Raw genomic sequence first — 16,033 nt, 5'->3', positions numbered from 1 at the left:
GTCCTGAACTGAAACTGAAGAGTCACCATGCACATTAACAGTCAACAGGCACAATTATAATCACAGTTGGTTCCAATGCTACCACAGACATCTGATCACCTTATACGGAGACGGTGTAGCACATTACAGTGACCTGTGTGGACCTGTACTCATCTCATTTTTTTTTTTACTGGGGAATATTAATGCAGAGTATGCTTGTAAATTAATTGACTCACCACACCAGGGTAGGAAAATACAGAAGAAGAGGAAACTAATTGCTTGATCTAGTAAGTTTTCAACACACTGTCAAATCAAACAGGCCCAAAAGTTTGTATTAGTAAATGACACAACCTGTTCAGCCCCCAAAACATACTGTCCATAAAAAGGATGGTAAACCCATGCAGTGTTCCCAAAGGATGCCTTTTAAAATAGGCTAGACCTCAACCTGAGGTATGAAGCTTCAAATTTATTTTTTGCAAAAGTTTTTGGCATCTGACCAAACTGATAGCATCTCTTTAAACTTGACAAGATCCGGCTAAGGTTAATAGAGAGGCAGCATCATTCGTCCTTATACATATGGTAAATCGTTTTTTTTTTTTTAAATTTACCAACACACAGTTAATATTTCATTAAAAGTGATTGCTGTTTGACATATAACTTGCATTTCTCAAATGCAACCAGGCTTTAATATCTAGTAAGTCACTAACAGTGGTCTTGCTTCTAGCTTAGCTACATGACTCGGAAAACGTTTGTTAAAAATAAATATCCTGTTTATTTCATGTTTTCCTCTTCCTTTAACGATTTATTTTCCACTTTAAATAACTTAAAAAATATGTTTAAAAATAAGCTTGGCATGTAGTCCAAAATTACCATTGACCAGAAACCGAACACCCATACTTCATGCTTATTTGCATCCTATGGATTTTACATACACAACTAAGTCTGGCCACTGGGGAACAGACGAGAAATAGCATGAGAAACTTTGGTAAAATGAAAACTTTCTCTAAACACTAAAGTGAAATTAATGCAATGGCTTATTTAAAATAAAAGTCAAAAGGAGGACTTATTAATAAGTAATAATAAGGCTTATTACAGATCAACCACCTGGTTCACTATGCAGTCCTTTGGTACTGTTATGGTGCACACTCACCACCAATGTGTCCCTAGCGACAGGGTGGGATCTCCTGTACTCTGTCTGCTTGTATGCAACTCAGCAGTAACAAAAGTTCAAACTACTACCCAAAGTCTTTCCAAAAAAATCAACCCTTCTTCATCTAGGCTCAGTCTTCAGTCTCCCTTCTCGTAACTCCAGACTTCTTCCAGTGCTAGTATTTGAGCAATGCCCCCTCAGACAGAATCTCCCTGAGGGATCTGTTCTCCTGCAGACTCAGGCCCCTTAAAAGGCAACCGAGTCCCTTCAGATGATGAATCCTAAGTGTCCATCACCTGATGCCTCTTAGGCCCACCTCTCTAGTGGAGAAGCAACTAATTACAGCACAGGAGTGACACACGTGACTCAAATGTAAGAACATAAAATGGCCATACTGGGTCAGATCAAAGGTCCCTTTAGCCCTGTATCCTGTCTTCTGACAGTGGCCAGTGCCAGGTGCCCCAGAGGAAATGAACAGAACAGGTGATCACCAAGTGATCCATTCCCTGTTGTTCATTCCCAGCTTTTAGCACACAGAGGCTAGGGACACTGTCCCTGCCCATCCTGGCTAACAGCCATTGATGGAGCTCCCTCCATGAACTTATCTGGTTCTTTTTTGAACCCTGTTATAGTCTTGGTCTTCACAACATCCTCTGGCAAGGAGTTCCCCAGGTTGACTGTGCACTGTGTGAAGAAATACTTCTTTTTGTTTGCTTTAAACCTGCTGCCTATTAATTTCATTTGGTGACCCCTAGTTCTTGTGTTACGAGAAAGAGTAAATTAACACTTCCTTATTTACTTTTTCGATACTGGTCATGATTTTATAGACCTCTATCGTATCCCCCCTTAGTCATCTCTTTTCCAAGCTGAAAAGTCCTAGTCTTATTAATCTCTCCTCATATAGCAGCCATTCCATACCCATACTAATTGGCTCTTAACCCCTTTCTATCTTGTGATGGCGTTTTGCCCGGTCACAGATATGCTAAAAGCAAATTCCAAGACAGGAGTGTATCTAAAAGACACCCCAACTAGCACTGTTCTGTATTTCAGCCACAGGATGCCCACATAGACTAGCAGGAAATAGGAGAAAAGAACCAGCAAGAGGTAAAATTATTTTTCATCCTGCACCTCCAAGTTCAGTTTGGTCACTTGTAATGTCAAAAGTAGTACCCAGAGCAGAAAGGCAGAGATCTGAGATCTACCTGGTTGTATCATGCAGAATCTGTCTCCTAACGAAAGCCTTCATAGAGGCCTAACGGTTTACCTTACGATAGAGATAAAGGTATGGACCGATGCCTGTGTTATTGCCCTGCAGAATTCATTTCAGAACTCCTCTTTTCCTGGGAAATCCAACCACCCATTCGGAAAATCTTCAGAACTCACCCAAAAACTGAGAGTATCCCAAGGAAAATGGAAGATCTATCAAGTTTGGCAAAACATAGGAGTCTGTCAGACAGTGGAGCCTCCGCTTCTAGCTGGGTATATTAGGAATCATGTAGTCTGTTTTGTGGTGATGGAGAGTTCTAGAGAAGTCTCTCCAGAATGGTTCCCTTTTGATCTGATTTATCTACTAGACTTCTGGTTCTCTTATTGGATTTGCATGCAAAACAGCTTCATAAGGACTGTCTGATGGTTTAGTATGGCTTTTATTCCCCTGTACACAGCCTTGTACAAGGTAGAGTTTTACCTTCTGTTTGCCCTGGGCCTCTGGCACTACTTTTCCATTGGCTTTCATGACATTTTCAAACATATGCTGATGTTTGAAAAGCGGCTTTGCTTGAACATCTGCTTTTAATAAAGTCATGTATGCCTACATTGCTGCCCATAGCTCTGGATGAGATACGCAAAGCATCAGTAGAACTGAGATTAAGTAGCTAGGGATGTCTTCAGAAATCTTGCTCCCAGCCCTCAAGACATTGTAGCCTTCTACAGGAGAAAGTCAGATGAGCATGTCCAGAGTCTGATTGATTCAGACATTAGTATTTTCCCTGTAAAATGTGTTATGCAGCCACTGGCTTCTACTAGAAATAATTTCTAAATTTAATTCACAATAACTTTTAAATAATTTATTTGTTCCACTCTGGAAACAAAGTGGAAAATTTACATATGCTACGTTCTTTTCAAACAGAAATTGACTGGCTTCAAGAAAGCACTCGCCATGATGATGTTTGAACTCTCTTCTCCTGTGCTTTGTTTTTCATTCAGTTTCTGAAGATTCTCTCTATGTATTGATTACTAAAGATTAACTATTTGTCTTTCTTCCCTTCTAGTTTTTCTAAGGTTGCATTCCTTCTATTTTGAGCTTAACTGCTTCTATATTACATCTTTTAGTGTTATTGGGAAGCATTCATGGAATTTCAACCTTTATTTTAAGAAAGACACATGAACACAAACTTCAAAATACTTTTCCATAGAACAAATGGCCTGTTTCCTTTTTTTTTTTTTTTTTAATAAAACTTCTGGAGTATATTATAGCCCAGACTAACATTTTCTATACAAACTAGTACTAACTTTCTAGGCAGAATTCAGTAGAGCCTTCACTTTCCTGAAACAGCACTGCTAGGAACTTTCTAAAATTTGTTAATTTAGATTTTTACTTGACTTAATACTGATTCCAATCACCAATATTTCAGATTTCTAAGGTTTAAAGGTTGCATGTTTCCATGATGTCAGATAACTCTTTCGTTGTTGACAAGCTTCATATGCTCTTCTGTTTTAAATATTAGTATAACTCTGGGTTTGAATTTTTTTTTAAACTACCCTCTTCCTTGTATTTACACTCTCGTGGGGGCACTAAATGAATCATACGGCTTTTATTAAGACATCTATGCTGATATTCTGACCTATGGCTCTTTTACACCTTTAGAATCAAGACCTGCAACTGTATCTGAGAGTATAACAGCTGCCTGACTGGATGTCTCAATCTGATACTGAATGTGGGAAAAGACAGACACTTTGTTAATTGTCACTGACAGTTCCACCATTGAATCATATTTTGTGGAAGTCGGTTTGGTTGGATTGTACCCAATGTCATCAGCCAGGAATGTCTTACAAGCTTGATACAAGTCTATTCAAGCCAATGAAGAGACTCAAATAAACTTTGGATCAGGCCCCATATCTGGAAATTGCATAAGGCCAAAAAGTCATCCCAAGGACACTGCCATGGGGACATAGACACGAATTAAGTCAGACCAAACTGTAGAGTAAAGAACACACAAACTAACTGAATACTGAGGCTAGCTGGTAACAAACACAATTCAACAGAACACTGGTATAAAGTGGGAACTGATAAAGAAAGAGAACATTCATACATTTTCACTTGACGGCAGATGACAGAGAGCAGCCAGGTAGATTGGCTTGAATGACAAAGGGCTTGACTAATGTTATAGCAGCTAAAAATTGGTTGTTTAAAGACTTTTAAGATTACAATGGATAAGAAACCTAACATAACGAAACAACATGCGATGAAAGAAATACATTTCAAAAATAAGCCCCAGATTCCTGGTTTCTACAGTTGTCCAGGGAAGTGCATAGATAAATGCAGGCTCTATAGAGAAAGCCATGACTTCTCCATTTTAAAAACTGTAACTTCAGGGGATTCAGGCATTTTCATCAGGAGACAAATCTAATTTCCCCCCTGAAAATGAGATCTTTATCCCCCCTTTGCCATAGCAAAAACAACACTGCCAGACAAGAGCTTCTAGTTTGTGAGACAGGAAGAATACTAAATTGCTCTTCTAATACAGTCAGTTGGAATTTACATTGTACACTCTTTAGAGCAGGGACAGGCTCTCCTCCCTCATGTATCACCAGACACAACACTGCCACTATTTCCAGCTATACTAACTATTAAAAAAGACCTAGGACAATAATTATTATTTGGTTCCACTATTAAGGCACTGCGCTAGGACTCAGGATACCTGGGGTCAACTTCTAGTTCTGTCAAACTTCACTTAATGTCTCTGTGCCTAAGGTCTCCATCCGTAAAAGTGGAATAAGCAATGATTTTCTATTCCACAACAGCACAGATAAATACCTGGGAGGTGTTTAGCTAAGATAGTGTTGAGTTATACAAGTACCTAAACAATTCTGCATGCAAACTGTTTATTTTCTTTGCAATATAATTTCAGGTGACTGCATTATGGCCTTGACCAGTTCAAGCAACTCATTCTCCATAGTTAAATAATAATTTACAAATCCTACGTGAGCATTATTGGTTCAGAGCAGCAGGAAACTCAGGATCTTGTTGCTATATCCATCTACTTTTATTGTGCTGCAGCCATTTTTTTAAAGGAGATCTATTCAGAGCATGTACAATATTTGATTAACTTCCATTTATAGTATATTGAATGCTCTTAAGATTAGTTAAAGGTCAGTCTTTCACCGTTAGAGTAAAACTACCAGAGGAACCACCAAGTGGCTTCAATTCTTCCCATTTTATTGGCTTCTAAAAACTTTAAGACTGCTTTTAATTTTTGGGTTTGTTTATGGCCTACATACTATTCTGTCTGCATAATCTATTCTTAATTATTAGTTAATGAGAATATTTAGCTATTTTAACCCAAAATGATTGGTCTTAAATAGTGTTACAAGCCTTGGAAGAAAATATCTGCTCAGATTATCCAACTGGGTGGCAGGATGCCAACATTTTCTATCACTGTGTTTCAAGGCTGTTAGTCAGCCCCACCCAGAACCAAAACCATAATGGAACTTCGGGGCTAAAGGTAGCCTGTGGTTTGCTACACGTTTTTATTGGAAAGAAAAACGCAACCTATTTAAAGTTATAGCTCCTGGGCATTTTTTTTTTTTAAATTCGGAAAGCTAGTAAGAATTTCCTTTGAGAAAGGAACAAACAATGATATTGTAATAAGCAAATCACTATCATGAATATTTTACCAATAGTCCAACACCTTTTTCTAAAAAGCCAAAAGATGGGGCAAATATATAAAGTAGTTGCAATATAAAGGATATTTTACTATCAATTTTTGAGGATTCCGCTCAACTGCTTCATAAAGTGTTAATGTGTTGGTGTCACAGAACTCCCTTTTTCGTCACATTAACCATACCAGAAGGAGAAATCGAGACAAAAATTGAGTTATGTTAAATGTCTACAGTGGGGTTTAGTGGCACTCTCTGCAACTGTGTATCCAAAATTCATCAGATAATTTCTTTACTAGTGAAGGTTCTAAATTACACTTCTGTCTGCGGAGTGAAAGATTGGCATCTTGAAGTCTTTAAACCATGATCTGAGGACTTCAATGGCTCAGATACAGGTTGGGAGTTTGTTGCAGGAGTGGGTGAATGAGATTCTGTGACCTGTGTTGTGCAGGAGGTCGGACTAGATGATCATAATGGTCCCTTCTGACCTTAAAGTCTATGATTCTATCTCGCCCTTTGGATTTGGGGGAAGCAGAATAAAGGGTAAGGAGTTTGGATATTTTGCTAGTTATTATGTGAAGCAACTCTTCTCTACACCCCCAGCTGCTCAACCCAGTACCTGTAGGTCTGTTTCCCTTCACAGTTTGATGAATCTGCTATTGCAATGGCTCTTTCCCACACCCTCCCTCATTTGACACAGATTAGAATTTCAAGACCCTGCTGAATTATTTTCCTCCTCCACTGATGGACACAGCTGGTAAAGAGCAAAGCTAAAATTAAAAGAGGGGAGCAGAAGAGAGACAGATGAGGGGTAGAGGGGAAGAGGATGGGTTGCTTGCAATAACACACAAACCTCAGAACAGGAACGAAACATTTACTTAAAAACGTGGACAACATTTTTTCCTACCAGTTTTCTCCTTTTTCCATTTAGCAAACACTGTCTCAATCTAGCTTTCTCTGCTGACAGCCATCTGCGTTAAAGATGCCATCACTACCATTCCGACAGTTCTGTGAATGGGGATTGTTAATTGAATGTGTGGTCTCTCCTAGCTAGCTGCCTCTGCAGTACAATAAAATGCCGTGTATCAAGAATAGCTTACAAAAAGTTTCTCAGCAACAGAGGGGACAGGACGCTTCCTATCTAATGATTACTGTTTTAAGGTTGGTCTAATATTAGGTCAATGTCCTTTTAAAAGAAGGATCAAATTTAATAAAATAAAACCATGGTTTCTACCAATTCCGATTCTTCCCCAACTCCTTCATGCTGCCCCCCTTTAAAAATAATTCTATGATTAGGTTTGTAATTTCTAAAGTGTCTAGCTGTAGTTTAAAATACTTACTTTCCTTTAGTCACCCATTATACTTTTAAAATCTAAAATGCTTTCTTCTGGAAGATTTATTTCAAGCATATCCTTTAGAAGCTGGCAACTCCCCTCTACAAGTTATATTTGTCTAACTGCCTTTTCTAAACACATAAATGCTGCATGAACTTCCTTCAGGGTAGAGTTTACCTCTGCCTCCTTCCCCATTGCTGACTGCAGCACAGGCAGCTGCAGACAAGGAGATGCAGCCAGTGTTAGGGGGCTCCAACCCCAGTCTGTCAGGTCATGTCCACACTTGGAAAAAAGGTATATTTAGCTAACATGCTAACTATACACCTTTTTTTCTAATACAGACAAGGCCCTGGGGGAAGGGGTGGTTAAGTTATCTCAGAGGAATTGGAACAAATCCAACTCTAGCACACCAAGTTGATGGACTCTCCCACACTGACTGCAGAGCAGATTTCCCACTTCCTCACAACTGACTGTGGAGGTATAGTGGCATTTAGGAGCCAGATGTTACGAAGAGAAGGGAGAAAAATTGTTCTTCTTACCCTCGGAGGATAGGACAAGAAATAATGGACTTAAAATTGCAACAAGGGAGGTTTAGGTTAGACATTAGGAAAAACTTCTTAACTGTCAGGGTGGTTAACACCGGTCAGATATGTTCTAGATAATACTTAGTCCTGCCATTAGTGCAGGGGACTGGACTAGATGACTCCTTGAGATTTCTTCCAGTCCCACGATTCTAGGACCTATAGGAAGACAATAACTGGGTTCCTGCCTCCTGGGGGGGAGTTGTAAGCTGATGAATGTGCCCACTGGCTCTGGTCCTAATGAAGAAAAAGTCCTAATCTCTTGAGGCATCAGAGTCTTGCCAACGGGGCAAGAACAAAGTATTGTAGAAGAAAATAAAGTCCAAGAGCCAGAAGTCTTTCACCATCACCGAAGAATAACTTTGGAATCTGAATCAGAAGAACCTATGGAGGAATTCCAGAAAAGAGTCTTCTAGCTTATAGCTTCAAAAGCTTCAGGCAGGCAAGTGGTCATCCAGATCTTTGACACCCAACCCTTTCTTTTGAAATGAAGGAAAGCTTGATCTAAGTTAACAGGTAGTAAGAGCATTAAGAAATACATCCTTATCAGTTAAATGCCTGGAAATTCAAAGTTAAGGTTTCAAACATCTGAAGTCATCTGAAAAGTGGAAAGTGTGCAAATTCAACAGTTTAGGTCACCCCAACAGCCTTAACTCTGCACTCATAATGCTGCTAGCCTCCTGCTAATCTCAGAGTTACGTACACCTCGGAAATGGAGGTTGTTTATAACTCTGAAATGTTCACAACTCTGAACAAAATGTTACCTTGGTCTTGCAAAAGCTTACAACTGAACATTGACTTAATACAGCTTTGAAGCTTTACTATGGAGAAGAAACATACTGCTTTTAACCATCTTAATTTAAATGAAATAAGCAAAGAAACAGTTTCCTTTGTCAAATCTTCGTTTTAGCCTTTCCTGTATTTTTTTAGTAGTTTCTGTTTAACACCGTACTGTACAGTGTCTGCGTCTTCTTTTTCCCATCTCTGCTACCTGATTGCGTACTTCCAGTTACAAATGAGGTGCGTGGTTGACTGGTCAGATCGCAACTCTGGCATAAGTAACTCTAAGGTTCTACTGTAGTTATTTTAAGTCTTCCTGAAGACAGATTTGAGATGCTTTGCAGAGCAGTCATTGTGAATTCCTGCCATTTGCTCTAGGATACTATGATACAACCAACGTATATGCTAAAATTAAACATGCAGGTGGGAAGTAAAGGAAAAAGCGACTGAACTAGTAGAACAGATGAGCAAGGGAACTGCTGCAGTTAAGGTTGCCAACCTTCTAGTCACATAAAACCGAACACACTAGCCCCGCCCCTTCCCCAAGGCCATGCTCCTTCCACAAGGCCCCACCCCCCGCTCACTACATTCCTACTTGCTTGGTGGCTCGCTCTCCCCCACCTTCACTGACTTTCACTAGGCTGGGGTGCTGGAGGGGGTGAGGGCTCTTACTGGGGCTGCAGGCTCCGGGGTGGGGCAGAAATGAGAGGTTTAGTGTGCAGGAGGGGGTTCTGGGCTGGGGCAGGGAGCTGGGGTGCAGAAGGGGGTGAAGGTTCCTGCTGGGGGTACAGGAGGGGACTCTAAGCGGGGTAGGGGGGGGCTGAAGGATTTGGAGTGTGGGAGGGGGCTGCAGGTTGAGGCAGAGGGTTGGGGGTGCGGAATGGGGTGAGGGCTCTGGGTTGGGCGTGCTGGCTCTGGGGTTCGGCCAGGTAGGAGGCATTCAGGGTGTGGGCCAGGCTCTGGGCTGGGTCTTAAGGTGCAGGGGCTGAGGGGCTTGGAGTGCAGGAAGGTGTTCTGAGTTTGAGAGAGGGGGTGCTCAGGGTTGGACTTACCTCGGGCAGTTCCCTGTCAGTGGTGCAGTGGGGGGCTGGAGGGGCGCTATGGCAGGCTGCCTGCCTGTCCTGGCATCCAGTGGCACTGGAAAATTTTTAGTAGTGGAGGTGCTGAAAGCCAGCCCCCTTACCCCATACCTTCTGGGGCGCAGCACAGTGCCAGCCAGGACAGATAGGGACTAGCCTGCCTTACCACCGCCAACCAGACTTTTAACAGTCCAGTCGCCGGTGCTGACCTTCCCATGTGAATGTTACCAAGGATGTTCTGGGCAAAAATTGGACACCTGGTCACCCGAGCTGCAGTGCTTGAGCGTCTGATTGAAGAGAAGCAGCTCTGAAGAAGGCCTAGCAGCAACATTGTGAGTAAGAAGGACAAAGCTGTGAACATCAGTGAAAGCTATACTGGCATGGATGGTGGCAAACGGAGGTTCATTTACATCTTCAAACTCAATTAAGAGGCTCATTTTCAATGCAGTATTTCTCCTCTCACACACTGTCAGTTTGGAGCAACACAATATACAGATAGTAAAATGAAGTTTGAGAAATTTAAGTAAGTTTCCTTTTACTAAATTTGTGATGCTCATTGTTTGCTTCAATGATGATCTAGAAAACCATATGGAAATTTTAGCTGTATCATAAGGTCAATTTTAAAGCATAGTTACAATTTTATAATACCAGTCGAACTACTGTTCCAAGCTGTTTTAGAGCAATTCTCATTTAAACTTTTCAGTGTTTGCTGTGGCAGTCATAATGGATTATTAGATTATTTATTTGCGTAGAGACTTCTCTTAAAATATCAAAATGTTCAATTTAAATAGACCAATTATTCAATTAATCATTTAGGTTGTACATAAACTCTGGGAGACACATTCAAGCAGCAAAAGAAATTCAGTTTAAATGAATAGTTTTTGGATGATGTACCCTGTCTCACATTAAAATGCAAAGGCAATGACAAGGAGAGTAGAAGAGAAAAATCTAACTGAGGTGTCCCACATTTTATATAAGACCACTGCCCATTTCGGCAGAAAATCCTTGTAGATTTCAACATAATTCCCCACAGATTTCTGTTGCACATTACCATTATCCCCTGTTGTAATTAGCATGTTATTGAATGACAGATGGCATTTGTTTCATAGCATATGCAAGACAAATGAAGAGTGCTCGTTTAGTATGTCCAGCCAAATAAACAGGCAATTCAAGAATTGCATCATGAATTACATTTTTTTTAAACCAGCCCTACTTACTTTCATCCTTTACTACACAAAATTATTTGTGTAATACATACCAATCATAAAAATCCCATGATATTTATTCTGCGTAAACTAAAGCAAGGAATGACATGGTTTGAATGAGTAATGATCAGCAAAAATAATAAATAATGCTAACAAGCACTTCTGAGGGTTTTCATCTCAAGACGGGCACCGTTTTACAGATAAGGAAATGGAGATACAGAGAAGAAATGCAACTTGCTCTATGATCTTGGGCAAGTCAATGGAAGAACTGGGCAGAGAACCCTAACCTTCTGACTCCCAGTCCTGCACCACTGCTACTGGATCCTTGTCTTTTACAAATCAGATTTTTCTTGCAATCATGTACATAGGTATCACAACAGCAAATGAACAGAAATTCAGGACGCCAGACATCAAGTCATCCTCTTATTCACAAAAAAATTCAGTTTCAAAGGCTAGAGCTCCTCGTCCTGATGCAGCCATATTAGTGAACCTGCATGGGAAGCTTACACAAAAACATGTTTGTCTCCAACTATAGCCATTAGACCTTAAACATTTGATACATTAAAACCTTTAGATGATTGATAAATGTGGTAGACACACAGTTTTGAAACATACAATACTTTTAGTGCATGTAAAATGTATTTTTTTCATTCGGCTTCATTTTGGTGAAGGCAGAATGCATCTTTTATTTCAATAAGAAATCTTCACTTTAGTACATATAGTACAATATAACAGACTAATCTGTAAGAATATTTTGCATACACACTAAGGCTATTTCAGTAATTCAGCACAAGCTGATTCACAAAAAATAAAAGAGAATATATACCATGAACACATTCACAATTTAAGCATTTTCCCCTGCCAGATAAATAAATCAGAAAAATTATGCTCCTAAATTATATAAACATTATACAGCACGCACAATTCAATGCGCCTCCCTTCTCTCCCTAACCCCTCACATCAATTACTGCCCATGAAGAGGGGGCACCCATCTAGACAAGTTGTTTCCTAGGCAGCATCTATTTTGCTCTCAGAATTTTATGAAAGGATGAAGATCAAAAGATTGATATTACTTATGAAAAACTCACATATTAATCATAAACGAAAACATGTGTGTTCCCTAGAAGAAGTCACATAATATTTACTTACAGATTATGTACAGAATTAAAGAGAACCAGAGGAGGAAAGGAGAGGCAGAAAAAAAAGGAAATGTAAAAATGAAATCATAGGTATCAAGAGAATACATATACCTGCTGGGAGATGCCATTTCTTCTACATTTTATACCCCGGGTGCTCTGTCTTACCATTATTACCACTATAAACCTTCTGATAAAATGGATCGTCTTTTGCTGACCTGAGTACCAGCTGGCTGCCTGAAAAGTGGCTTCCCCCCATGTATGATTCAGTCTCCTTGACAAATATACTGCATTGTACTAGATGAGTCATCAGAGGGTTATTCTGCATATTATTGGCCTGTTGTATCATTACTCATATTCAACATCCTGCTTCTCAGAATTGAGGCACATTGAACTGACTGAAGATCTCTGCCCCCTTGCCACCCCAGTTCAACGTTAGGGTTTTTTGTTTTTTTTTTGTTTTTTAAAGAAAATTCTGTAGCTACCATTAATTAGTAATCCAGCAATTTCATAATAGCTCACGAACACACTGCTAAAATCAGTCAGAAATTATACAGAATCCTCAGAATCGTATCAGTGAACTGTCCCAAATTACAAACAGGTTCAAAGTTGAAAGCAGGTATAATCTCTTTACGGCCTCCAGATTGCACTTTGTGCTAGCTGTTTATGCTGAATAATGTTCATATTGTATCATGTTAATCCTAAAAGTTCAAACTACTTGACACTTCTGTAAGCAGCAGTCTGTGCCTATCAGTGGGCTTGTCTATGATACAATTTGTAATAGTGTTCACTAACGTGATTACAGACTGCAGTGTAAACAAGGTCAATGTATTTCCAAGTACCACCTATGGTTAAATGATAAAAGAAACTGGAATTAGCATAAAGTTAACATTGAAGTTCTGAAGTCAGGAAATTCCCAAAAGTTTCTACCACAATGTTGGCCACATATCACATGTAGCATTTCTTATTCCTGTTTTTCTTATTAAATGTAAAATGGAATGTATTATTACTCAGGTTAGTCTCTATTATATAATATACACTACATGTAACTTTTAAAGTCACACTACAAGAAAGCCCTTAAGCACGTTTAATTTTAAGCATGAAATCAATGAGACTTAAGAACATGCTTAAAAATTAAAAACATGTTTGAGGGTTTTGGTGAATTGGGGCTTTCGTGTTTACTCACCCTTAAAGTTACACACATTTCTTTGCATTTAAATTTCCATTTTGTTTCTGAAAACAAAAATGCTTCTGCAGAACTGCCATAGCATAGCTTTAGCATTTTTTTCCTGCCATGTTTTAACACTTGTGAAAATTCCAATTTTAAAAATATTTATAACTTTAAAGTAGTGACCTGATTTATGAATGAATTATTTTCCTTGCGGACAGACAAGTCTGAAGATTCCAGCTTTAGCCATTTTTGAGTAATCCAAGCTCAAAGTGTGTAATCAGAACAAAAGGCAAAGTTATTTTCCCCTTGATGTTCGCATAACTCAAAAATGGCTGAAATGATATTGCACAAGCTTCCAGCTTTAAGAAGCCTGGAAGAGTTTAGTCCAAAAGGTGACAAAGTTATGAGAAAATGAAAGGGGTTTAGAATAGAAAAATACATTTTACTTTAAACTACGGCAGTCTGTACGCAGGACAAGTGAAAATGTCAGGATGACCCATTTATAACATTGCTTTATTTTGTAGCATACACAAGACTAATTATATTCCCAAGCCTTGCTAGAGACTTGGCTAGCACAAAATAGGAACAACACATTTTAACTTTATTGTAACTAGGTCAACTGACAACTGTGTTGTACCCTATCCCAAATTCTTCTGTTTGTAGTATAGAAAGGCCCTTAAATTTGATGGGTAATAGTTTTCACTAAAAAGGGGGACAATTAAGGTATGACTTCATAAAAGATCAACAGTGACATGGTATATCTCGATATGCAAATATTTACAACTTCCTTATATACAACCAGATGGTGGCCCGCTCCGCATATATGTGCAGGGGTGTAAGTTGCTGCTTTACTTCCCTGTTCTGGCTTCCCAGGTCAATTGGAGTTGGGGAAGAAGTAGGCTCTGCAGAACCATTATCTCCATTCCTGAAAAGGTGGCTCTGACCCACCAGTGCACTGGACCAGGGGGACGTACACTGAATCAAATATAGAGCTATGGACAGGGTATGTCCCTCCTTGGGATAAGGGGAGATCTGGAAGACTGAATGATAGTCTCCTTATAGGGCTGCTCCTGAAAGACACACTATAATATTGGCTAAACTTACTTTCCGTTTAAGAATTGTTTCAAAGAAACTGAATTCTAATATCAGATCCATTAATCTGAGGATCAGAGAAACCTAAGCGTGAAAGCCAAAAGAGTGAAACAAAACTAGGTAGCTAATTTTGCTGCACCATCTGGTTTTCAAAGCTTCTTCTAAAGCAGAGATAAAATACAGAATATTATGTGGCCTGTAATGGAATATCAGCCTAGATTGTCACTCTTTCAAACACCCTTCAGGTTTGAAGATATACTAGCCAAACTTCAATTGCCAGTTTGGCAACAGTGCTATAATCCTTAAAAAACCCCCACCAATGTTTGAGACTAAATGCATGTTTTGTGCTACACTGACTGTCCTCTAACATTTTAGTACGCTTCCTGACTTGGACTGCAGTGTGACTGTTCTGATATATGGACATTTTTTCTAACGTGGAGTGGAACACATTACTGCTGCATAGTTTTGCTACTAGAAGACTAAAGTAAACACTGGAATTGCACAGCCAACGAGGCACTACATCTGTGTTCCACTGCCTATATGTTCACAACAAGCACAGTTCAAAGAGCTGAGGCAGTGGTCTGGGCAAGAGAAGAATATTTTCCCTGTGGCTACTGGAGTAATTACAATTAAGGAGAAGGAAGTCAACCACTTAAAAAAATAATAAATTAACGGGACTAAAGTTTAACAGCAAAACATTAACAATGGGCCCCTTGTCCAGTGGTGCTGTGTTTTATCTGTATGTTTAAGATTTATTTTTTTTAAAAAGGTGCACATTAAAAGAGGAGTAGTAAAACAACCTTTAAAGTCTTCACTTGGAATATTTTCTATCCAGAATTTAATGGGTGCATGTTACTTCTATAGGCCCTTCCTTGCCCACAAAGATTTCCAATCTAGCCTTTGTCCAAGTCACATTGTACTCAAAAGATGTTATCAGAGCAGTGATGGGAAGAGAATACTCCAGCCCAGGGGCAGGTAACTTATGGGACATATGCCGAAAGCGGCATGCGAGCTGATTTTCAGTGGCACTCACCCTGCCCAGCTCCTGGCCACCAGTCCGGGAGGCTCTGCATTTTAGTTTAAAGGTAAATGAAGCTTCTTAAACATTTTTAAAACCTTATTTACTTTGCATACAACAATAGTTTAGTTATATATTATAGACTTAGACAAAGAGACCGTCTAAAAACATTTAAATGTATTATTGGCACACGAAACCTTAAATTAGACTGAATAAATGAAGACTCGGCACATCACTTCTGAAAGGTTGCCAACCCCTGCTCTAGCCTTACACCCTTAAGAATCGTGTCAAATTTTACAGTGTGCTTGTCTCAAAAATAGTTGAAAGTCTACTTATTTGTAGTCAGGTAGCATTGAAATCACCCCAACCAATAGCAGGATCCCACTATACTGCACATTTAATTTGCTGGTGAAAAAAAGCAAGTCTATAAAAATGCGTAGATCTAATATAACGAGGTAATTCTCTCAGGGTTCTTCTTTTACAACCATGCTATTCCAAAGTAATATCCCTAAATATATTAGGTAACTAGGCTTCATAATGTAGACAAAGCATTTCATAAGAGACAAATGGTCTATAAACATCAGGCGTGAAGAATTTTTTTTTAAACATAGTTTTGATTCTGTCCACAGA

At 39.3% G+C, this 16,033-nt stretch overlaps 1 protein-coding gene across 3 annotated transcripts in view; it reads right to left on the bottom strand.

Moving 5' to 3' along the window:
* Positions 1-16,033, bottom strand: part of SPRED2 (sprouty related EVH1 domain containing 2) — a 98,376-nt gene that overhangs the window by 32,258 nt on the left and 50,085 nt on the right. The window contains exon 1 of one of the 3 annotated variants that reach the window (XM_032806562.2): positions 12,237-12,414. The exons of the other annotated variants lie outside the window; for them this stretch is intronic. Coding sequence (XP_032662453.1) covers positions 12,237-12,253 — 17 coding nt within the window. The 5' untranslated portion in view covers positions 12,254-12,414. Of the gene's footprint in view, positions 1-12,236; positions 12,415-16,033 lie in introns of those variants that run through there. 3 annotated transcript variants of the gene reach the window in all.

This window comes from Chelonoidis abingdonii, chromosome 3, assembly GCF_003597395.2.
Source record: "Chelonoidis abingdonii isolate Lonesome George chromosome 3, CheloAbing_2.0, whole genome shotgun sequence".
NCBI classification, from domain to species: domain Eukaryota; kingdom Metazoa; phylum Chordata; order Testudines; family Testudinidae; genus Chelonoidis; species Chelonoidis abingdonii.
Note: the sequence above shows the minus strand (reverse complement) of the source record. Positions and strands in the feature narration are given on the sequence as shown.